The 25,248-nt window shown below is 40.8% G+C and overlaps 1 protein-coding gene across 1 annotated transcript in view; it reads left to right on the forward strand.

Annotated features, from left to right (window-relative positions):
- Positions 1 to 25,248, forward strand: part of tun (tungus) — an 84,351-nt gene that overhangs the window by 27,025 nt on the left and 32,078 nt on the right. The window contains exon 2 of the mRNA XM_067147994.2: positions 21,063 to 21,216. Coding sequence (XP_067004095.2) covers positions 21,063 to 21,216 — 154 coding nt within the window. The remainder of the gene's footprint in view (positions 1 to 21,062; positions 21,217 to 25,248) is intronic.

Below are 25,248 nucleotides of genomic sequence, written 5' to 3' on the forward strand. Positions count from 1 at the left end.
AACGATTATGATAAAATTGTATGGGTCATTGCTTGGATATTACGGTTCATTAATTCTTGTACAAGGAAAGATGTGGCGAAACAAGGCACTTCAACTGAAGGAATTCAATTTAATAGAGAAATACCTTGTACGTTTGGTGCAACAAGAGACTTTCAGTGGAGTAAAAGATTATAAATTATCTACGTTGTGTCGACGGTATAATTCGACTGAAAACGAAGATAGCCGAAAGAAGAGATTTAGAGGACTTCAGGATGCCTGCAGTGCTGCCTTCCAAACATCCTGTGGTTGACAAGATTGTGCTCTGAACACATATCAAGTCTTGTCATGTAGGAATACAAGGTCTCCTAAGTCACGTAAGGGGAAAATTTTGGATCCACAAAGGAAGAAAAACTATTCGAGCCATTCTAGCTGGTTGTGTTGTCTGTCGGAGACATGACACGAGAAGTGTTTCCGTCTCACATGTGGGGGATGCAGTTGCTTTCGAGACTACTGGTATTGACTTAGCTGGTCCATTGTTTTCTGAGAAATAATCGCAAAATGTGGATATGTCTATACACTTGTGCGGTGTACCGTGTAGTCCACCTTGAGCTGACTTCGTTACTCTCCGTTGATTCATTTCTACGAACTTTCAGAAGATTTGTAGCTCGCCGGGGTAGACCTTCAATTGTATATACAGGTAATGGTAGAAATTTTGTTGGGAGACACAATGCTTTCAGTCAATTGGCCTGGAACAAGATTTCCAAATACAGCAATGCTCATCAGATTGACTGGCGATTCAATCCTCCCACAGCAGCATGGTTGGGAGGATGGTGGGAGCGCCTAATATGGCTGCTGAAACAGCTGCTAAGGAAAACTCTTGGCGAAGTTTTGCCATCATATGCAGAGTTGGAAACAGTCTTATGTGATTGCGAAGCCGTAATGAACTCTCGACCGCTCACATATGTATCAGAAGACGGTGCTGATCTAGCCCCTATCTCGCTTAATATGTTTTTGTTAGATATGAAAGAAATGGGCGTGCCTGACTGTGATGTCATGGATTCTGATCATCTTAACCGACGGGACAGAAATCGTCAAAGGATAAGAGATAGCTTTCGTCAGCGATTTAGGAGAGAATACTTTGTCAATTAGTATTAACTGCCCAAAAGAAGAGTCGTCAAATGCTTCTAGGAGAAGTTGTTCTTATTGGAGCAGACAACCTCAAAAGAATCGATTGACCTTTAGCTGTCGTGGAACAGCTTATTCCAGTACGTGATGGCCAAATTCGAGCTGAAAATTGCAGCAGGAATCCTTTTCCGACCAGTCCAGAGGGTATGTCCTTTGGAAATTCGTGCAAAGGAGGCATCTACAAAAGATGAGTGGTGGAGTTGAGACAACTGTCCAAAATGGTATGGAAGGTAGTGGGGAAATTGGACATGTTCGAACTAGGTGTGGACATAAAGTGCCACTACCTGCTAGATTTCGACATGATTGTGTTTGACTTTCAGTGACTGTTTCATTTTGTTTAATTTTACTCGTGTGTTTTATTCTGATGTATTGTTTTATTTTGAGTCGTTGGAAATTAGTCACGACTCAAAGGTGGGAGTATGTAGGATTACTGAAGAGGGCTCTGCCATGTAAGTATACATATTCCTTGACGTCTCAACTCAACTATAGCTAATGCTTCATTGTTTTGTAAACTCATTTTGGAAGGATAATATTATTTTGCAATCTCCCGATCAGGCATGAAATAAAAGTTACACTGAAGTCTTAAAATTAAAAAGGTTGTGAAGTACGGTATTTAATAATAAACCTGAGAACGCCGGGTAGGCTTTAGATTTAGTAACTGGAAACAGGCTGTGGATTTTCAAGGAGCTTGCTGAATGGTTAGCGGAGCATTTCCTTCGGCACTCCAAAGAAACAATGGTGGTGCACTAACAAATGAAGAAAAAATGTAAATCTTCTTGTGTTATGTTGGTGACCCTGGGTTGGTGAAGACATCAAATACTGTCATATTAAAGTATTTGAAGACATCTCGGAGAACTGTGTCAAAAACATTTTCGCAGGTTTTGACATAAACAGAAATGAAAGATTATTTGAAAAATGTCAACAAATGTTGCTTAGATGCAGGAAGCACGGGCTAATTGGCAATAACGTTTGAGCTTCCCTTATGCTGTCCGAACTGTAGACTGTACTCATGTACAAATCCAGAAGCCACATGCTCATGGGAATGACTACATTTACAGAAAAGGCGTCCCTAGCATTAATGTGCAGGCCACTTGCAATGGAAAGGAAGAATTCGACCAGTGTAGATGTATCACGGCCTGACTCTGTCTATGACTCCCGAATTTGGAGAAACTCAGATGTTTGCAGAGTTATGACGCCTCTGTAGGAAGTCGAAGGGATGGCAACTTCTGCAGATCTTACAACTTGCTTACGTCACGCCGACACAAATAGGTCTTATGGCGACGATGGGATAATTAAGGTACAACCCCAGCATTTGCCTAGTGTGAAAATGGGAAACCACGGAAAACCATATTCAAGACTGCTGACAGTGGGGATCGAACCCACTATCTCCCGGATGCCAGCTTACAGCTGCGCGCCCTTAACCGCACGGCCAACTCATCCGGTCCTGCAGATCTGGCTCCTTAAATATTTCATTCAATTGTCAATATATTATTTTCATCATAATTAATGTTTATAATTTACGTTATAGGCCTATCATTTTCCGCAATGTATTAATGTCGTAATATTCAGGCTATGATTTCCTGCCTTTCAGATGGCCGATGTTAGGGTTATTCTCCCCCTGCATCAGATTCATCAGCCGCTTCTCCCATTATTTTAACGATATGCATTTGTTTCCCGTACGTTTTAATTCTACTTTATATTTCAGTCTTGGTTTTTTTGTTATGAAATATTTTACCAACAGTTGTTGGGAGGAAATTCTTCTTCTCCTTCTACCGATTTTCCCACCTCTTTGGGGTCCTGGGTGCTCTTCCTGACGCCAACCACAGATGGAGGGATGTAATCACTATTGCGTGTTTCTGTGATGGTTGGTAGCGTAGTGTGTTGTGCGAATATAAAGAGGAAAGTGTTGGGACAAACACAAACACCCAGTCTCCGGGCCAGAAGAATTAATCAGAGGCGATTAAAATCCCCGACCCAGCCAGGACCCTCTGAACTGAAGGCTTCAATGCTGACCATTCAGCCAATCAGACAGTTGTTGGACGGAAATGTTTAAGTTAAATTTAGCGAGTAGTTCACACTGAACTGGATTTATTGCACTTGTTTTCTTGTGCTTCTTATCCGGTAGCTGTGACTTTGAAAACATAATTTTATGTTCCTTTAAAATGGAAATAAAAGCGGACTGGAATTCTACACTGTCGTCTGCCATGTTAAGCATTGAACTTCCCGGAAGTTATCGAAGTGTTATCACAGTCTAAGGTGTTACACTATATACATGGCACGTGCACGACCTTGATCAGTGACACTGAGTGGCTGCTCCAGACACTCGAGTGTACGCTGTGCTTCCGCTCTATATTTTTATTCACCGCAAATGCGGAGTGGAAGCTCATCGGCAGGAAGACACTCAGGCACTCAGCGAGCACACGCTCACTCGCTTAGACTCATTTTTATTCACACCACCCATTGAGTATAGAAATTTGTACCTACCCAGTTCACATCTGGTCCTGAAAATGTGCGCCATTCACTGCTATACATTGCTGGCACCTCCTCATGAAATTGTTATTTACTTTGAGAAGTTCCTCAGCACAGATTGACTCGTTTTCACCTCTTTATGCTCATTTTATACCAACCCTTGTCCCGCTTGTCTACGGAGTCGGTGATGAGGTGAGATAAATCTGTCGTGGCGGGTTTTTATGACCGGATGCCCTTCCTGACGTCAGCCTCATCAGAAGAGTTAATAATATGAAGTGAATGGCGTTATATATGATAGTAGGAAGGGCGAGGGTGGAACCCGGTGCCGGCAGATAATCTACTCCTGTCGAATAGCACCAAGGGGTCTGGTCAAGGCTTTACATCCCCATCCGACGGACGAATCACCATCAACACCGTCATATGCCCTACTCCATATGAGCACTGCGGAGAGTTTTGAAATTTAATTCAGGCTTTTGGCACGCAATGTAGAGATTAGAAATTGTCTACCACCACCTCCCCTACCCTGCCGGCCAACATTCTGATGGTGAAAAGTTTTTCGACCACGGTGGCAGACCGTTTAGACTTCAACGCCTTAACGACCATGGCCACCAGGCGGGCTAAGGTAGTTCTTCATCCAGAATTTTATTTTGATAGGTAACCACACTTCCAAAGTTTAGGTGGTATAGAATACCTAAAAAGGAAATGAGTGTCGTTTGATCCAAGTAAAAGTGGTGGATTCGTGCGGTTTTCGGAAGCTAATAATATGAAACATTACGCTATATATAAAATGCTTAATAAAAGTACATTCCTTAAAACTCCTGGTGTGTCTGGACTCCTTGGACGACACCCCCCCCCCCCCGCACACACAACATCTGTTATTCCATTCCAATATAACTGCAGCATTTCATGTATACCGAGTACAAGTGAATGAATACAAAAATATATACGGTAGTTTGAGTAAAGATCCATTATTCTGGTTTAGAATAAATACGGTAATTTTATTATAATAATGGTTATGTGATAAGCTAGAAAGAAGTGACACTGTATACGAATAATGCGGCAAAGAAATACACACACAACATATATATAGAATGTAAGGGGTATGGGTATAGATATTTTATTAGTTGATAAATGAAAATACACGTCACAACATATGCTAGGTAGGGTTTACCTTGTCCTATTAGTTTCTCTCGCAAGCCTTGGATACAGAATATAGTAGTATAAAGTTACAGTTTTGTGACGCTAATATTCCTATGCATCATTTTTATTAAGGTGCCAGAACCAACGACATGGAGCTATTGTCATTTCAACACCGTTTCATGGGCCACTGACCCAAGCCGGGATTTGAACCTGCGAACTCGGACTCAGAAGGACAGCGACTCAACCAACTGAGCCATATGAGAAGGGGGCGTTTGTTATTATTGTTATAAATAGATGCAGTTAGTATTTCTACAAAGGGTTTACGAGGGACATTTGTTAAGGCGTACGTTTTCCAACTGTCCTAAATGCATGAGACCGGACGGAAAAACTAGCTGGAAGCTAAAGAACCTTGCAGGGATCTCACTTCCTTCTCTGTTTACTTTTCCAAACCATACTCCATGGCGTAACAGCCCTGAAGGGCCATCGCCTACCAAGCTACCGCTGTTCAGCACGAAGGCCTGCAGATTACGAGGTGTCGTGTGGTCAGCACCACGAATCCTCTCCGCCGTTATTCTTGGCTTTCTAGACCGGGGCTGCCACCTCACCGTCAGATAGTTCCTCAATTATAAGCACGTGGGCTTAGTGTACCTCGAACCAGCCTTCAGATCCAGGTAAAAGTCCCTGACCTGGCTGGGAATGCAACCCGAGGCCTCCGGTAAGAGGCAGGCACACCACCCCTACACCGCGGGCCCGGCTGTTTACTTTTAGAATTTGACTTTGTAACCTTTTATGAATACTAATAAATAAAATCATGAATAAAAATATATAAATAAAATTACTCAAAAACTTAATAACATTAAAAAGCATAATTAACCGAAATGTCCGTAGTATGGGCGCCAGAGTTCACCAGAATGGATCCCTCGAATTTAGATAAGAGCATGATAAACTGTATATCCCAGGGCGTGTACATAATGCTGCGTACTGGTACATCTGCTGCAGGCCTTACCTAACCTCCTGAAAACGACGAATTAGGTAGGAACTGCACCTAGGTTCATCAATAACACTGATTCTAAAATAGCTAACTATATTCTTAACAAATTCCGTGCATGAGCACGTCATCAACATACAACATGATACATATAATACACACACAAAATATTGCTGGAAGACTCCATATTTACAACAACAACAATAATGAAAATCGTGGGAAAACGAAAGCGAGAACTAAGCTACCATATGTAGATAGTCCGATGAACAATGTACATGTATGAAGATAAATACCCTTCACTGTCTCTATATCAATTCGACTTACCGATTCTCATAATCGGCAGTTATCACATCACACAGATACTTTACCTTGTACTACTGTGTTCACATATTTTAACACTTGTTGTAAAGATATATACACACGTCTGTCGATCCTCAACATAAATTATGGAAAGTCTGAGATAGCTTTCACCAACATATAATGCTAGGCCGCCACAAGTGCTACAATACTTAATGCGCAAGCACTCTCCACAATCATCCGCTTTCCACGAACATAACAAGACTACGCTCCACGAACGTTTGAAGTCCAGTCCATTGCAGCCGTGCCACTCCAGTACCGTGTATCAGCACCACTTCCTTCCCGTACAGTCTCAGTTGTCGTTCCTTCATACAGTGTTACTGCTTGTAGTTGTCTTCCTTCTCGTTCCTTTACAATCACCTTTTACAATGTCCGTGGTTGCCGCCGTATGATCAACCTTTATAGACATCAACATCCCCCTCCTCTCAGATGCTACGTCTGGATTGGTGCTTGCCAGCCAATCATGAGTGAACCTCTTGTCAAGACATGCCCTGAACTTCTCCTTTCTCCCAAGAGATAAACAAACTCTGGGGTATATTCCATGAGTCACCAAACTTTCCTAATACAACAACAAGCTCATCTCATCAGGCTGGGATATATACATGACTCATGAATTTCCCGACACAAGTACATCACAACAAACACTGGGGTAGCCATATGACTCATCCAAATTACCAGAGTTATTAAAGCAATGTTTTCCCACTCGTGCAAAACAAATTACTCATACCTACATATGTGGATATCTTCCAGCTTACCAATATAAATAGCAAAATATACAAATGAAATACTGATAATAATAATAATAAATCGAATACTGACAATAATATCTCTAACTTCTAAATATAATTCGGGGGTGTGATATATGTACTATCACAACTTAAGGCATCATGCATTCGATTTCCGGCACTGACAGAGTTAAGAAAGGAATGGGATGGGGAAGATACAGCCTTGCTTCTAGATGCAATAGAGGTGGCCATGAGTTTCCCGTAATCGAAATATCTACGACCTGGAAGGTAGTCCCTTCACGGGGCGTGGTACCAAAGTGGTTCTTTTTTTTAAGAAGACAAATTAAATTAAGATTCTACTTCCTCACAAACGAAGAACGATATTACTACAACCCCTAAACACCTTCATAACCATGTGCAGAGATCTGTCAATGAAGACATCTCTAACAATCTATCTATATTGTTATAAAATGCCATGTCCTGACTGATTCATCACCACCGAGCCGAATATTCCAATGCAATTGTTTGCGCAAGCATGATCTTTGATTTAATGTTCCTTCCTCGACTCCTGTTCTTTATTATCTTCATTCAAATAACATTTTATTAAACATTGAATTCTTTGCCATCTCTACAATGTTCACATACGTGAGAGAGTAACACACCACAATTTACAGAATTGTTTAGTCCTAACTTCACAATGAGTGTAGTCTCAGAAATGTGCCGTAGTAAAGAAACAAATTATTAATTTAGTTATACATTATATGTGCAGATTAATTGTGAAAAAGGAATGCGGTATTTTCATACTGAATCAGGACAATATGCACAGCATGTTTATTGACCGATCAAATACGTCAAATACTCTTTCCGTCTTCTTGGCTGAATGGTGAGCGTAGTCTCCTTCAGAGGGCCTCTGGTTCCATTCCCGGCCGGGTCGGAGATTTTAACGTTATATGGTTATTTCCCCTGGCTTGGGGTCAGACTGTGTGTACTCCAACTCACACACAATACAATCCTCCACTATAAAATCACGCAGTTTCCATACACGGCAGATACCGCCCATCCTCGCTGGAGGGTCTACCTTACAAGAGCTGCACCAGGCGAGCCGCACATGTCCTCAGTCACTCCCGCCACCTAAAGCCGTACGATTAATGAATAAATCCATCGAAGTCTACCAATCTATTTCTGCATTCCTCATGAAGCAATTCTGCACATATCCAGCTGCATACATATGAATTTGCACATTGCTGAACAATATTTGCAGGGATATTACTTCCAGTATTGGATTAATTACTGAATATGTCTGCGTAATAATGGTTTACAATAATAATAATAATAATAATAATAATAATAATAATAATAATAATTGTACCGGCTGGTACACCTCTACGCCGCAGATTTGAATTTTCCGCCTTAAAGTACTCCTCTACAGGAGAAACTGTGAACTTAAAACTGGATCTACTTAAACCTTTCCTCTGAAGATGTCACTGTGTGAATTTCGACGTGTTTTTGTTTACTATTTTTCAAGAAGTTTGGACATTCTCTCATAGATGTCACTGCCTAAGAACTGTGATCATGCACCCTGGTGCGAAGTAAAGGAACTTTCTTGAAGAAATTTTGTATTCATAAGTTTTGTCCTTGCTAAATTTCGTTCTTTCATTTGTGGGTTGGCAAGATTAATCTTTCTTTCCGCCAGTTTTGAACTTAGCCAATCCAGAATTTCTGTAATTAATTTCCCACCAATCATAGGTTTTCTTCTTCGATTTTGTGTGTAACTGTGTACTGTAGCCAATAAAAGCCTGTGGGTGTGTCTTAATCATTCATGAAAGGTCTCGAATCTTCCACGAGGGTATAAAAACTGCTGATTGTCTTGCCTCTGTGCCACTTCATCAACATCTAACTTGGTGTACGGACGTGTAGCAGGAGGCGGGAAGCGCCTCTTTCTTCAGGCAGCAGTTCTTCAGTAAGTTAATGGCCGCTTAACATCTTTATTTCTTGCTAGCTCAGCAGTTTAACCCGCGGGGAAGGTCCGAAACCTTTACCATGTAACCTATCTCTATAAACATGTAAATTTCTTCCAGTTTATGTAAAAACTTCATACATCTTTAACTGTAAATCGGGGATAGAGAGTGCTTTACCCTCTCGAGCTACCCTTCATTTTGATTTGAGGTGACTACGTTTTCGTAACCGATTTTCGACTCTTCCTTAATGTGTTAAATTTATTCTGCATACGAGTCACCTCCATAGTTTGGGAATAGCCCTTGTTTCTTCGGCCTAGTGCCTTTTAGGTTTTAAAATGTGTATTTAAGAGTGCAAGTACTCGCCTCCATTCCTTTGGTATTGCGGGCCATTCACTTAACCTGTTCTTTTTCTGCTAAGGCCCAGTAGATTGGGTACAAGATACCCCCATTTCAGTGGTGTAATTTGTGCCTTAATGGCAAGTAATTGTAAAGTATGGTATGGCCTCGAAGAGGCTTGAAAAACTGAGAGCGTGTCAGCTCTTTTCTAGTGTTGGAAAAGTGCCTCTAGGAGGCTTGATATTGTAATTAGGAGCAAGTGCTCCTTGAATGAAGGGGTTTTCTGCCCTTGAAGGTCTTGTGCTTGGTATATTTGAGCTATGAGCTCAAGGGAATTGTAGAGCGAGGGGCGTAAGGCCCAGAGTTGTTCTGTATCTTGGCTTTTCCTGGTCTTGTACCTGAATTATTGGTTATTTGTTGACTTGTTGTTATTTGTTAAATTTTGAAATTCTATGTGAAAATTGTTAAGTTTTGCTATTTTCGAAAATATAACCTTAAATGAAATTTTAATTCATATCTCGGCTTTGTAGTTAGACCCATTCACCCCGGCACCTTCTTTCACCTCTGCTGTTCCACAGAAACCTCGGAATAATAATAATAATAATAATAATAATAATAATAATAATAATAATAATAATAATAATAATAATAATAATAATAATAATGTGCACTTATAAGGAAACCGCAAAAACCGATTGCGTTGCCATAAGGAGATGACTGGGGTAGTATGCCAATGCTTTCCGCACTAAGTCAGACACGACTGACTCTATGATTAACGCCTTTCAGACGTACTAGCCGTGTTCGAATGGCTTTGCTCAGCACCGTCCATACCTCAATAGCTTCCATATTGTCTCAAACAGCGAAAGCCACCCGATATCTACCGGTGTTTATAAGAATCTCATTTCGGGGTAAATTTCTGCCAGTCCGACACTTCTTAATAACTATAATAGTTAAAAGAAATCTAAAAACCCTGGTGACAAGGGAGGACCCATCGGAAGAACCGGAAATCGAACTTGAAATCTTATGAAGGAGTCAGGTATTCAAAACAGCTGTGGTCACTACAGGATAGAAGTAGCCGAGGTTCAAATGAATATACTGTACATTCGTGAAATACAATACTTTTAGGGCCATTATCTTTAAATGGGCTAGCTGTTTGTATAGGCTTGTGTCACTTTTCCAGGCATGGATCGGTATTCAGCCAAGGCCGACAGTATTAAATTTTCATCCAGTAAAAGGTCAAGGCCTGACTATCGATTCTGAATTCTTGATAATTTGATCAGTGCAGTAGTATTCGTGAGTTGAATAACAACACATGTTTGTGTTTGTCCGGCTGTCGAACTAAATGCCCAGCGTAGCGACCTTAGATTCACAGGGCCCCGGGTTCGATTCTCGGTCAGGCCGCGGATTTGAGCATCTGGTTAATTCATCTTGCTCTTCCTCTCACTCAGCTCTAGTGGAACCAAACAGCAGAGGTCAAAATAGAGGGAGATACAACCGAGGGCATAGCTATACGTAGAGGCATGAGACAGGGCCGTGTCCTGTCCCCTCTCCGTTTTTAAATATCTACTCTGAGGCTGTGTTATCGTTCTCTATATGCGATTTTCTATTTTACGCAATAAAAATATCACACGAGAACACTTTTACGTATTCTAAAAACAACTTTATTATCGCTACGAACTTATCCTGTCAGATGAAGATAAAAAACAATCACTCGTCACAAAAACAATCTACATAGAATTTATACATGTTTCACATCAGAGATCTAATGGTGCTGTTCCTTGACGCCATATTGGAAGTCTGTGTGTCCGTACGTCCGTTGCTATGTTAACCAGGATAAGCATATGCACGTTATACATCCATGGACACGAAACATAAATATAATAACGTAATACTTTCGGCTAAATGTAAACCTTCAAAATACGAGTATTGAAGGTTTTATCATAATTAGGATACCTGTCCTACGACAATTATCCCCCCTAAAACCTTCAATACTGATTCCGGACCTTCTCTTCTTTTTCAGCCTCTTTCTTGCCAACTTTTTCTGATGAAGTCTCTCAGCCTCTTTTCTAAGAAATCTATCTTCACGATAACGTACATATCGCCGTAAGCGTGCCCTTGAGTGATAATGGATGGTTAGAACTCTCTCTTGTTCTTCATACCATGACAAGTAGGTACGACACCAATCATAGTAATACACCCCCACCTTCCGGGCATATTCAGCACCTATGGTTTCAATTTTGTCTTTAGATTTGGGTGCGATTTCCTTCTCTTCTCCCCCGGCTTTCTTTTCAGCTTTTCCATCTCCTCCGCTTTCTCCTTCCTTACTACCAACAGAACCTACTGAATCAAGAATCATAAAGTTGACAAGGTTGAGCTCCTTTTCATCATCTTTTCCACAACTCTCTTCATCGTCACTCTTGGATTTGTCGGCCAAGAGAGCCTTGAACTTGATGTGATCTAAGGAACACAGATGATGTTCATAAGACATTAGTGTATTGAATCTTTGTTTACATACCCGGCAGTATGGATTCAAGAATTTCACCATATTCTCATGATCCTCAGAAGTCATGTGTGTTGATTTGGGCTGCTTGTAACTGAGCTTACAAATGGCACAGAACTTCGTTCTATCAGACAGTGTATGCCAGAACTCTTCAGTTTCATCTAGCATGCGGTGCTTTTGACGTTGATTCATACGCATTCGCTGCAAGGTCTGCTTATGTAGTAATGATTGTTTCCTCATGACATTTATGTGTTTAGGTGAATAGAGGTGCATTTTGTACTCCTGTACTGTGTCACATTGTATTAAGCAATGAGGACAGGACAGATCATACGCAGGTTTCCTTCGTTGATCTTCTTCATTTGTAGAATGAGCATCAAAATCTTGATCTTTTGCATTGTTAGCCTCTGAAATGGTTTTCTCTTCGTCTTTCTTCTGCTTGACTTCGTTTTCCAAGGTGTTCAATTCACTTACTACTTTATCTACCGGTACATCTAATTCTACGCTGTTGCTTTGGTCATTAATTTTGGAAATATCCTCTTTCAGATCTCTTACCAAATAATCGATTCGGTCTTTTATCTCCCGAGCCTGGGCCTCGATTTTCCTTTCGAGTTTTTCAGATTGTATCCCAATCAAAATAGTTAATTGCGTAAGCATCATGCCTACCCGGTCGTTGGCTTCCTTCTCCGAGACAACTTCAAAATCGAAACTACCTGGGTCTTCCTCATTTTCTATCAGATCCCGGCGTAGTCTCTCTTGTAGTTCCGACTTGCTCCCAGCCGTCGGTAACCCTCGGGATATCAGCGCCTTTCGTAAAATCACTACAGTCATTTGATCAATATTCATCATTAAACTTCGAAAGTTCTGTCACGGTCGCCAATTTATCGTTCTCTATATGCGATTTTCTATTTTACGCAATAAAAATATCACACGAGAACACTTTTACGTATTCTAAAAACAACTTTATTATCGCTACGAACTTATCCTGTCAGATGAAGATAAAAAACAATCACTCGTCACAAAAACAATCTACATAGAATTTATACATGTTTCACATTAGAGATCTAATGGTGCTGTTCCTTGACGCCATATTGGAAGTCTGTGTGTCCGTACGTCCGTTGCTATGTTAACCAGGATAAGCATATGCACGTTATACGTCCATAGACACGAAACATAAATATAATAACGTAATACTTTCGGCTAAATGTAAACCTTCAAAATACGAGTATTGAAGGTTTTATCATAATTAGGATACCTGTCCTACGACAGTGTTCAGAGAAACGGTTGAAGATGTTATCCTAGGGTTTAGGATAAATGACAATGCCAATAATAACATCCGCTTTGATGATGGTATCGTTGTGTTAGCAAGTAACCTTGCTGATCTTCAAATTAATATTAATAACATCATAAGGATCAATGCAGCCAGTAGCGTCGATTGGGGGGGGGGGGGGGCAGTCGCCGCCCACTTTGTGGAGAACAAATTTTGTATTCCATTTTTAAGTTCCGACAGACTGAAGAACCTAAGAGTTATTTAAACAATCACATGAAACTAGAAATTATAAAAAAAGCAATTTGTACAATCCCTACTGGTTTATCAGCTAATTCCCTCTTTTAAGTTATTTAGTTATTACGATAAATAATTTGCGTGACAGAGGTCCTTGACACAGTCAGATTTTCTGCGACTCTGACGGATACTGAGGGGTTTTGCTTTAGGAAAGATTTGAACCAAGTCCTACCTAGACGTCCGTTTTTGAACAATGGACTTGTTGCGATTCATATTTTTTAATAATTCCTGAACATTGTCAGCCACCTGATTCCTGTTGACTGGGAAGCCAGCTTTAGCAACATGTTTAATTCATGTTACCAAAACTGCTTCATCTTCGGTGGTTAAAACTGTACAAGGCCCCATTTTGCGGCCTACATGGGTCTTGCCTCTTGCTTTGTAAAGTTACACGAGGAACACCATGATGCCTAGCTGCAGTAGGGACGGTGATTCCTCTCCGTTCATAAGTAAAGCCCCACTGTTGGCAGCCCTGAAAATGGTTTCCCGTGGTTTTCCATTTTCACACCAGGCAAATGCCGGGGCTGTACCTTAATTAAGGCCACGGCCGATTCCGTCCAATTCCTAGGCCTATCCTATCGCCGCCGTAAGACATATCTGTGTCAGTGCGACGTAAAGCAAATAGCAAAAAATAATGTACATAAGTAAGGTGCCCTCTGCATTTGTTCGTGCTCGTAATTAAATAATTTTCTAGTTGTTCCCATCTTTATGTACCTGAATCCAAAGATGAAACGAAAAATAATTAAAAAATAATCTAGTGCTAGTAGTTGACAGCCACAGCATACGCTTGTGCTATCAATGTGAAATTCTACCATTTTATAGAGCATATCTTTAGGAAGCCTGGGTAAAATTAACAAGAAGATTAGTTGGATATATGAAATTAGCTAGTGGTTGACATACCTGTCAAGCACAGAAAAATCTCTTGTGCCCTGTTCTAGTAGTTGACACCCTATGTAACCTTGGCAGAATTGTAAAATATAAAATAAAAAGCAAATGGCATGTATCTACAATATCAGTCCATAACGAAGAAATTAAAAGTTTGAAAGTCGCTCGATATCTCAAAATGTACAGATTATTCACCTAAGATGTTACACGGAAATAACATCTAAACCATTAAAGATATCTGCATTATGTTTTCATATTCGTAAGTGATACCCTGGCGCTTGTAAAATAATGTGCTACTTATTCTCATGGGGTGATTAATAACCGAGATATTGATACTAACTCCATATTTTTAAATGAAACGGAACGGGCGAGTTGGCCATGTGATTAGGAGCGCGCAGCTGTGACCTTGTATCCAAGATATAGTGGGTTCGAACACCACTGTCGGCAGCCCTGAAGATGTTTTCCGTGGTTTCCCATTAACACACCAGGCAAATGCTGGGACTGTTCCTTAACGCCACGGCCGCTTCCTTTCCATTTCTAGGCCTTTCCTAATTCCATCGTCGTCATAAGACCTGTCTGTGTCGGTGTGACATAAAACAAATAGAAAAAATTAAATCAAAAAGCACGGATACATACAGCTGGCCTAAAAGTACAACTGCGTACAAGTTCAAATATGTATTTTAAAAATCGGACAGTTGGTTTTTGAGATATCAATATAAACCGCATTTGGGGCCTTTGCGTGCCGCATCAGACAGCGTGCGATCGGCCAAGGACGTATTGGCATGCAAGTTGTTTCCTGGCATTGATTCCAGCCACAGAACGGATACCAGGCATATTTTGTAAACTATCGTACACATAATTTGATGTACCGTCACATACTCTGAATGTGCAACGTTATTGTCTGACTGGCGAACACACAACGGGGAAGGGAAATTAAAGGTTTTTGTTTTGTTTTGAAATTCTTGTGTAACATGTTGCGCTCAGTTTGGCATTTTCCCCCACGGATAGGAATGGGAAGGATTTGGAAAAGACGTCGGCAGTGGCCTATCTCAAAGGTACGAAAGTATCTATTTTATTCCTTATAAAAACATCAACCCTCCCTGTCCTGTGCCAACGGCCGTAGCCGTATTGAAACACCTGATCCCGGGAGATCTCCGAAGTTACGCCACCTGCTGTTGGTGGTGGGGGGTAAGGGAATGGAGGAGGTTCGGACCTGCCTTCGAGCAGAATACACCCTCACCTTACCCCTGTCCTGTCATGAGTTAGCCTTTTGCAAACTATCACAGATATTTTCATGTATTTAAGAAATTGTGTTACGAGAAACTTCTATTACGCTCTCAGACTCAAAAGACTTGCAGACACTTGAAGTGCGCCTGCGCTATGAGTTGAGTGTATTGTTTCTACATTGGTTGTTCCCCCTCCTGTCCCTTCTCCTTCCCTTCTCAATCGTAGTCTTGGTGGCTGGTTGTATCCAGCGTTTGGGTCTCATATATTTGTCGCTCTCTAGAGCATCTACTTGGAAGTTCTTTTCGAACCCAAGGCTTCTGTGCTGCGAACATCGGAGCGTAAGTCGTGAGTGAATGTTACATGTGTATATTGATTGAAAGGTTAATGCTTGTGGCCGCGAATGGGTGTGTAATTGGGTTTGAGTTGTACTTCTGTGTGTGCTGTGCTGTGTGGATGTGCGGGGTTCGTAGCCCAGGGGCCTATGGCCAGTTGAAGGCCGTTTCTTTTTCTTTAATGTTAACGTTTAATATTACATTCTAGTACTACTTGTTTTTTCTTTATATTTTCTGGGGGTAATAGATCTTTTGTTCTCTCTTGTATGTACGAGCCTAATAGTAGTTTTTTGGTTTACTTTTGAAAGAGTGCTTCAATTATAATGTTGTAAGTATGTTACCAGTGAATAAAAGACGGATGAATTTACAGATGGAACGCTCCCTAACCTCGGTCCACCTAGCTTCCTCTCAGGTGGTAGCAGAGCGTGGTTTCCATCAGTAAATTGTCTTGTCTATTATTCTTTCGTATTTAAAGGAGCAATTATGACTGATACTAGTAAAGATTCACAAGGGTCAATGGGACCCGTTAATGAGGATAAGATACGCGACTGTTTCGGTCTCGAATTGCTACGAACCGAGGAGCTGGGATATGAACTGTGTATTAGGGGCGTTTCTCCTGCCGGTACATTAGACGACAATATTAGACTTCTTCGTTCCTCGTTACGTAACCCTGTTAGTTTATCGAGCTGTCAACCTTCCATTGTTCTTGACAGTGCGTTAGGTCATATCGGGGTTTCGCTGTCTCAAATAGAGTCCACGTTGGACGAGTTTAGTCAAGGTCAAGGTGATGTCACACGAAAACAGATTCGTCGTATTAAAGCTCGCCTGCTCCATTACAGGAACCGTGTGTCTGATCTCCAGGTATTATTTAGTGATAGTATGGGCGATGATGTGAAAACCTTATTAGTTTTTCTTTTTTTGCTATGGGCTTTACGTCGCACCGACACAGATAGGTCTTATGGCGACGATGGGATAGGAAAGGCTTGGGAGTTGGAAGGAAGCGGCCGTGGCCTTAATTAAGGTACAGCCCCAGCATTTGCCTGGTGTGAAAATGGGAAACCACGGAAAACCATTTTCAGGGCTGCCGATAGTGGGATTCGAACCTACTATCTCCCGGATGCAAGCTCACAGCCGAGCGCCTCTACGCGCACGGCCAACTCGCCCGGTCCTTATTAGTTTTGTGGTCGAATAAAATTGAGTCTCTTTTGGGGATGGGAGATATCTTGTTTTCTGTCTCCGTTGAAAATAAGCCTGGTGATGTTGCTGAACTTACTGAACAGGGACTTTCGCAACCACCGCCTGGTCACCCAATTTCATCCGGCGATGATTCATCTGTAACAGAGAATATTTCTTCAGTCGTTAATTTCACAAAGCTACCACATCCGCTGCAATTACGTATTAACGGGATGAAGTCTTATTCTGTTGACTCTATCGAACAAGTTATTGAGTTCCTGCGCACTCTAATTGAATTTCTCGAGCATAGTGCTGTATATGGTGTCAAAGATGATCTGATTTTTCAAATAATTTATCCGCATGCTTCTGGAAATTTAGCCAGTCGCATAGCTGTGGCCATGTCTGAACGTGATTCTCTTGGGGATTTCCACGCGAAACTGTTACGTGAATGTATTCCTCCCAGAACACTATCATCTCTAGTGCAGCGACATTTCTTTCGAGTACAACGAAGTAATGAGTCACGCTCAGAGTACGTTAGGGACATTAAAATGTTTTCGAGAGTTTTCTGCTTGAAATATTCGGAAGGTGAGATTTGAGTTCTATTGTTGAAGGTCTGACGCCCGAGTATAGGTCTTACTTGTCATTTTCATCAAGGCCTAATTCTTTCCTTGAGCTAGAAAACGCTTGTGTTGCGGCAGAAGGAGTAAAATATACGGACTCATTCCGTAATATCGATAGACCGTCATCTAGTAGCGCTTCTGTACCTGTTTCTCCTTCTGTAGACAAAACACGACGTTGTTTTCTGTGTAAATCGGCTGATCATCTACGAAATGCTTGTCCTCGGCGGCAGTTTTCTAAATCTAGCAGTAGTGACTCCGGTTCTCAGCCCGTAGAACATAAGTGTTACGAGTGTGGGTCTAACACACATGTACGTCCTAATTGTCCTGTACTTCAACGAAATCGTACCAAATCATCTAGAGGTGATTGCTCCAACATGAGTTGACTAGGAAAGCTATCATGTAACAGAGTAGCAGAAGGAGTGCCGGACGCACTCAACGGTCATTTGCCGATGTTCATTCCTCAAACTGAAGGTTGTTTTGATCTTTCAAGTTTGTTAGAAAGCCATTTGTTTGGGTCTCCTAGTAATTTGCGAGATTGGACTCGAGTAAAGACCATTCATCGACCTCAACTGCCCTATTTGAATGTTAAAGTGAACAAGGTACCCATGTCTGCCCTAGTTGATTCGGGGAGCGTAGTGTCCTTAATTGATAAGGAACTTTATGAACTGTTAAAGAGCTCAAATAAGTTTAATAAACTAGAACCTGTGTCTTCTACGTATGTGACGGCGAATGGCAGTAAGCTAGGTATTCTAGGCAGATTTAGAGTTTCTGTAAGAATAGCTTCCTTTTCTTGGAAATTCAGCTTCGTGGTTGTCAACGAGTTATCCCGTGCAGTCATTCTGGGAGCCGATTTCATTGCACTTTCTGGGCTCATTCTTAATTTGTCTGCAGGATCTATTCATTTTCAGTTTCAGTCCAAGGTATTGATCCCTGGGTTTCATCAATATCCTTTGAATGGAAAGGTCAAGTCGAATGAGACTATGTTGTCGTCTGTTGATGTTGCCCTACCTGATGTGTCTCACTGAAGTCTGAGCGAGCAGGGTGTATTCAGAGTTTTTGTAAGGAATTTTCCGATGTCCTTACGGATAAACTTGGGCTAACAAACGTCCTTGAGTACAAGATCGAACTTACCAATCACACCCCTGTTAAATCACCACCGTATCGTTTAGCACCGCCCAAAATGAAAGTCCTCAAAGAGCAAATCCAAGCTATGTTAGATCAAGGTATCATTCGGAGGTCTACATCTGCCTACTCGTCACCGGTATTTCTGGTTCCTAAGGCACAAGGTGGACTTCGCCCTGTTATTGACTATAGGGTTCTAAACAGGAATGTTGCTATTGAATCTGTCCCATTGCCTGATTTGCAATCGTGTTTTGCTTGGTTCAGTAAGGCTACGGTCTTCACTTCCTTAGATCTGAATCAGGCATATCAGGCATATCTAAACATTTAACAGCTTTTGCTACAGACTGGGACCTATTCGAATTCGAGAGAATTCCTTTCGTATTGGCCACGGGTGCTTCTGTTTTGTCTCGTTTGTTAGACACAGTTCTTTCTGACATCAAATTCAAGTTCGTCATAAATGATTTAGATGACCTGATTATTTTCGGTGAGGATTTTGATCAACATGTCCATCATCTGTGGGAAGTTTTTAGCCGTCTTCAGAAAGCAGGTTTAACTGTCAAACCTACCAAGGTCTCGTTCGCCAGACCACAGATTTCGTTCTTGGGACATATTGTGTCGTCTAGTGGGGTAATTATTGATCCTGATCGTACCAAATCTATAAGCGAGTTCCCTGCGCCTCGAAACGTCAGAGCTGTTGCCCATTTCATTGGCATGTGTAATTTCTTTAGGAAGTTCGTGCCCAATTTTGCTCAGAGGGCTATTCCATTGAACTATCTTCGGAAGAAAGGAGTAAAGTTTGTTTGGGGATCGGAACAGCAAGTTGCTTTTGAGGATTTAAAATCTGCTATTGCTAACCCTCCTAACTATCCCGGATTTCTCCAAGCGATTTATTGTTCAAACGGATGCTTCTGGGAGCGCTATTGCTGGAGTTCTTCTCCAAGACACTGAGCTGGGGCGCCGTCCGGTTGCTTATGCGTCCAGAACGTTAACCTCTGCGGAAGTAAAATTCTCTGTGTACGAGCTCGAAGCGCTCACTGTCTTGTTCGCTTTGGAAAATTCCTTTTTTACATTGAGCACTCTGAGTTCGACCTTGAGACCGACAACCAGGCTCTCTATTGGGTTTTACGGAAGCCTCGTTCGACTGGTAGACTCGCTCGCTGGGCCGTCCGTATTTCCGCTTTCAAGTTCTCTGTGAAGCATATTAAGGGCTCCAAGAATGTTGTTGCTGACGCGTTGAGTCGTATGTTTTACCCTGGTACTGATGATCTGGTAGAAGAAAAGGTTGAGAAAGCTAATTCTGTTCTTCTAGAAATTCCCGAATTGTTTCAGGGATTGCGTGAGCATCAAGGAAAAGATTAAACTCGCGCTGGCATTATCCGGAGAATTTCTGCGGGAGAAGAAGTCTAGCCATACGTCATCAAGAATGGTGTGCTGCTTTGTGTTTCTCGTTATGATCGTAAGTTGAAAGTCGTTCTTCCATCTGCCATGGTCCCTATGATTTTCAAATATTTCCATGTTTCCCATTTAGGTGGTCATCTTGGGATCTTCAAAACTCGAGCAAAGATTAGAAATCATTTTATATGGAAGGGTATGGATGGAGATATTCGTAAGTACATTCTATCTTGTACTGTCTGTTCCTTAAGTAACCCAGCTCAGAATACCCGATTAGGTTTCCTTACCTCTGAACTAGCTAATCGCCCTATGGAGAAGCTGTTTGTGGACCATTTAGGACCTTTCCCGGGTTCCCGGTCTGGCCGTAGATATGTGCTAGTTTGTGTTGGTGCATTTTCCCGTTTCGTTTGGTTATTTCCCATGCGTGATGCCACAACCAAGAGTACTGTCTTATGTTTGAAACAGATTTTTGGAACGTTTGGTCCTTGCCAGTATCTGGTGTCAAACATTGCTTCAGTGTTCACTTCTCATGCATTTAAGAAGTTCTGTTTTGGGTTAGGGATAAACCATACTACTACATCTCCCCACTACCCAAATCCTTCATATGCGGAACGTTTTAACCGCAACTTGAGATCAGCCTTGATTGCCTATCACTCAAATGATCACTCTCATTGTGACTCTAATTTGGAATGGTTGTCTTTGGCTTTCAACTTGGCTAAGCATGAATCGCATGGGCAAACTCCTATCAAACTCATGTTTGCGTTCTCTCCTAATTCTCCATTAGCCAATCTCTGGTCGATTAATGACCTTTTGCCGGAGGTTATTGAACCCTCCTCTGTGTTTCCTCCATGAACGTAGTGGGATGGTAGCAGTGAGGGTGATCACAGCAGTGGGAAACCGGAAATTACATTTTTCACTGATTTGGCCAGTTAAGAAGGCGTTTACTGTACTCTGATGCCACTGCTCACTAACAGAATGTTCTGTAGGTACTTGAGTCACATAGATAATGCATATTTTATAAAATGTAATCTTGTAGAACTTACGTTTACCGATACAAAACCTTGTATTTTGAAATATTATTTTGTTATCATACTGGTGTTTTCCATATGTTCACAGTGAAGAAAATGTGTGGAAATTATGCCAGGACATCAGCACAAGACATCCTCTAGAGTTGCAGCACTGCTATGTTGTATTTGTATCCAATGATAGTCGCACAGTGCCTCTGTGGAGACAAAAGGCTGGCAAGGAAGAAGAGAAGTTAGTCATTTGGGTAAGTTTATATGATCTTGTTACTTAATTTACATTAATGCACTTCAAGGGACCATTCAAGCAATGATTATTATGTATTGTTGCACATCCGTAGTGGCTGGCCCATTAGATCACAGGGTCATATGCCTTCCTTAAAACTAGATGGAAACTTGGGAGGTAACTACCCAGGGTGTTGTAAATCACCTGGTACTGTGGCTTACATGCTACCACTTCCGCTTAAGTGCTAGGTAGCTTCCTGAGCTAGACACTGATATATGAGGTTGTCTAGACGATTTTCAGCATTTTCTCACTTTTGATAGGGGTGCTGTCTATCATCAACTGTATGAAACACATTTCAACAGTCCTAATTTCCTATACTTGCATCAGCTGATTATCACCAACAAGCCTAGAAAGGGGAGTGTGTAGTGTTACAGAATTGATTTATGTACTTTGTGAAATTAATCCAGTCTGTTCAAAATCAATACCTATTTGGGCTTAAAGTCTCGAAGTTAACGTTCATATTTTCACACACCAGTCATAAGCCATCCTGTAAGCTAGGGCTTCCAAAAGCCTTCTTGTAGTGGAGTGATCAAGCTGCTTGCTCCGAAGTAGAAAGTACACAGACTCAAGTCTCATTTAAGCTTTCTCTTTTTATTTAATTTCAATTCAAAGTTGTTTTTGTTCCTATTTATTGTTTTTAAATCTCTCTTTTATGTGCTTCTGTATACTGCATATACATACATCTTCCTGATGGACTAACTGTCTTTGACCATTCTGTCTGTAGGTTTTTGTGAAATAAATAATTGGCTCCAAGATCCTCTATTACAAGTAGCTCTGTGGCCTTGTTTAATTCTACATGCTTCCTTTTATTGATAATAATTTATTGCATTCTAATATTTAATCCTGTCACTTTCCATAACCTGCACATATATAATTCATTTTCCTAATAGGTATGATATTGTGATTGAACGTTTGAATGAAATATATTATCATTAAAGGAACACGTGTAAGGCCTGTAGCTGAATACAACAGTGAATTATAAAATTTAAGAAATCTGGCAGGATGGAGACTCAAACCTGTGTACCGTACCTCATGGTAGGAAGCAAGCACCTTAGCCATTATGCTACATGAAGGTTTTTGGAAACGTTAGCGCGCATAACAACTTATGTCTGGTATTCAAAAACTGAAAAAAGTAAAATTTGAGAAATTGAACTACATTTGAGGTGATTTACAAATAAGTTTTGATTTTGTACCCTTGTAGAGTTTCCTCGTGAAAGCTTCCCATACAATATGTGTCCCCAACACTGTAGACACGAGAGACTCACGTGACTGTAAAAACGCAAGAGAAGCATTCATGATTAAAAACTGCAGTACAATACCAATCGCTGTTGTGATATATTTTTTTCAAGATAATGAGTTAATTGAAGCTGTCATCATCATCATCATCATCATCATTTCCCTTTATCCAGCTGTAGCCGGGTAGGGACAAATATGGTTCCTCTCCACTTTCTTCGGTCTTTCCACCACTCCTCCTCCAACACTGTGTCCCAGTCCAGGTTTCTTTCTATAATGCTGCGTTGGATGGTATCCTTCCATCTCAATCGTGGTCGTCCACGGCCTCTCCTTCCTTGGATTTGCATTTCCATCACCTTTTTTGGCATTCTTTCATCGCTCATTCACTTTATGTGCCCAAACCATCTTAGTCGGCTCTTCTCTATTCTATCATTCATTTTTTCCACTCCAATTTCTTCCTGGATTTTCTCATTCCTTATTTTGTCTCTTCTACTCTTCTGTATCATACTCCTCAAGAACTTCATTTCGGCTGCCTGTATTCGACTCTCATCCTTCTTTGTCATTGTCCAAGTTTCTGCTCCGTAAGTTGTTATGGGTACGTAATACATCTTGTACATAGTATCCTTTGCTTCCATTGGCACATCTTTGTCCCATAACATGTTTCTTACACTATGATAGAAACAACTTCCAGCTTGAATCCTTTTCCTGATCTCAGCATCCAGTCGAGCATTCTCCATTAATTCACACCCCAGGTATTTAAATGTTTCCACTACTTCCAGGGGCTTGTCTGCAAGTCTAATCTGACCTTTCCCTTCTTTCTCCCCTCTAGTCATAACAAGAGTTTTACTCTTTTCTACACTTATTTTCAATCCACATTCTTTGATCTTCCCATTCAGCACATTCAACTGTTCTTGAACCTTCCTGTCATCTTCTCCCCAAATCACAATATCATCTGCAAATAACATCATGTTCATTTCTCTTCCTCCATATGCTGCTTTTGCTGTTCTCATGATGTCATCCATTACCAAAATTACAGTTAATAATATTCAGCTCTCAAGACTTGCCTGACATATAAAGTCTTATCAGACCCTCAAAGCGGCCGATAATTTATTCACCAAGTAACTACGATTCATGCTGCCAATAACGCTACCTGGGAGTGGTCAACAAGGAAATATCCTTTTATGCAGAGGGTGAGTTATGTGCTACTTTACCCATAGATGGTAGAATTGGCCCTTTACTCGAATTTCACTCCAGAATAGAGTGTAAATTCATATATATCAGCTTCCAGCCGTGATAGACATAAAGCTGAAAATTACAGGGCAGTAAGTTTGACATGCGTTGCATGTATGCTTTGGGAAGCCATTCTTTCTGATTACATTAGACATGTTTGTGAAATTAATAACTGGTTCAATAGAAGGCAGTTCGGTTTTAGGAAAGGTTATTCCACTGAAGCTCAACTTGTAGGATTCCAGCAAGATATAGCAGATATTTTGGATTCTGGAGGTTAAATGGACTGTATCGTGATTGACCTTTCTAAAACATTTGATAGGGTAGGTCATGGGAGACTACTGGCAAAAATGAGTGCAAATGGACTAGACAAAGAGTGACTGAATGGGTTGCTATATTTCTAGAAAATAGATCTCGGAGAATTAGAGTAGGCGAAGCTTTATCTGACCCTGTAATAATTAAGAGGGGAATTCCTCAAAGCAGTATTATTGGACCTTTATATTTTCTTATATATATAAATGATTTGAGTAAAGGAGTGGAATCAGAGGTTAGGCTTTTTGTGGATGATGTTATTCTCTATAGAGTAATAAATAAGTTACAAGATTGTGAGCAACTGCAAAATGACCTTGATAATGTTGTGAGATGGATAGTAGGCAATGGTATGATGATAAACGGGGTTAAAAGTCAGGTTGTGAGTTTCACAAATAGGAAAAGTCCTCTCAGTTTTAATTACTGCATTGATGGAGTGAAAGTTCCTTTTGGGAATAATTGTATCTGGGTGTTAATATAAAGAAAGATTTTCATTGGGGTAATCACATAATTGGGATTGTAAATAAAGGATACAAATTTCTGCACATGCTTATGAGGGTGTTTAGGGGTTGTAACAAGGATGTAAAGGAGAGGGCTTATAAGCCTCTGGTAAAACCCCAACTAGAGTATGGTTCCAGTGTATGGGACCCTCACCAGGATTACTTGATTCAAGAACTGGAAAAAATCCAAAGAAAAGGAGCTCGATTTGTTCTGGGTGATTTCTGACAAAAGAGTAGCATTACAAAAATGTTGCAAAGTTTGGGCTGGGAAGAACTGGGAGAAAGGAGACAAGTTGCTCGACTGAGTTGGTATGTTCCGAGCTGTCAGCGGAAAAATGGCGTGGAATGACATTAATAGACGAATAAGTTTGAGTGGCGTCTTTAAAAGTAGGAAAGATCACAATATGAAGATAAAGTTGAAATACAAGAGGACAAATTGGGGCAAATATTCATTTATAGGAAGGGGAGTTAGAGATTGGAATAACTTACCAAGGGAGATGTTCAATAAATTTCCAATGTCATTGAAATCCTTTAAGAAAAGGCTAGGAAACCAACAGATAGGGAATCTGCCACCTGTGTGACTGCCCTAAATGCAGATCAGTATTGATTGATTGATTGATTGATTGATTGATTGATTGATTGATTGATTGATTGATTGATTGATTGATTGATTGAACGGCTGCTGTATAAAGAGAAAGGTGTTTCTCTGTATTAAATAGAATGGA

This window comes from Anabrus simplex, chromosome 5 (assembly GCF_040414725.1).
Source record: "Anabrus simplex isolate iqAnaSimp1 chromosome 5, ASM4041472v1, whole genome shotgun sequence".
NCBI lineage: Eukaryota > Metazoa > Arthropoda > Insecta > Orthoptera > Tettigoniidae > Anabrus > Anabrus simplex.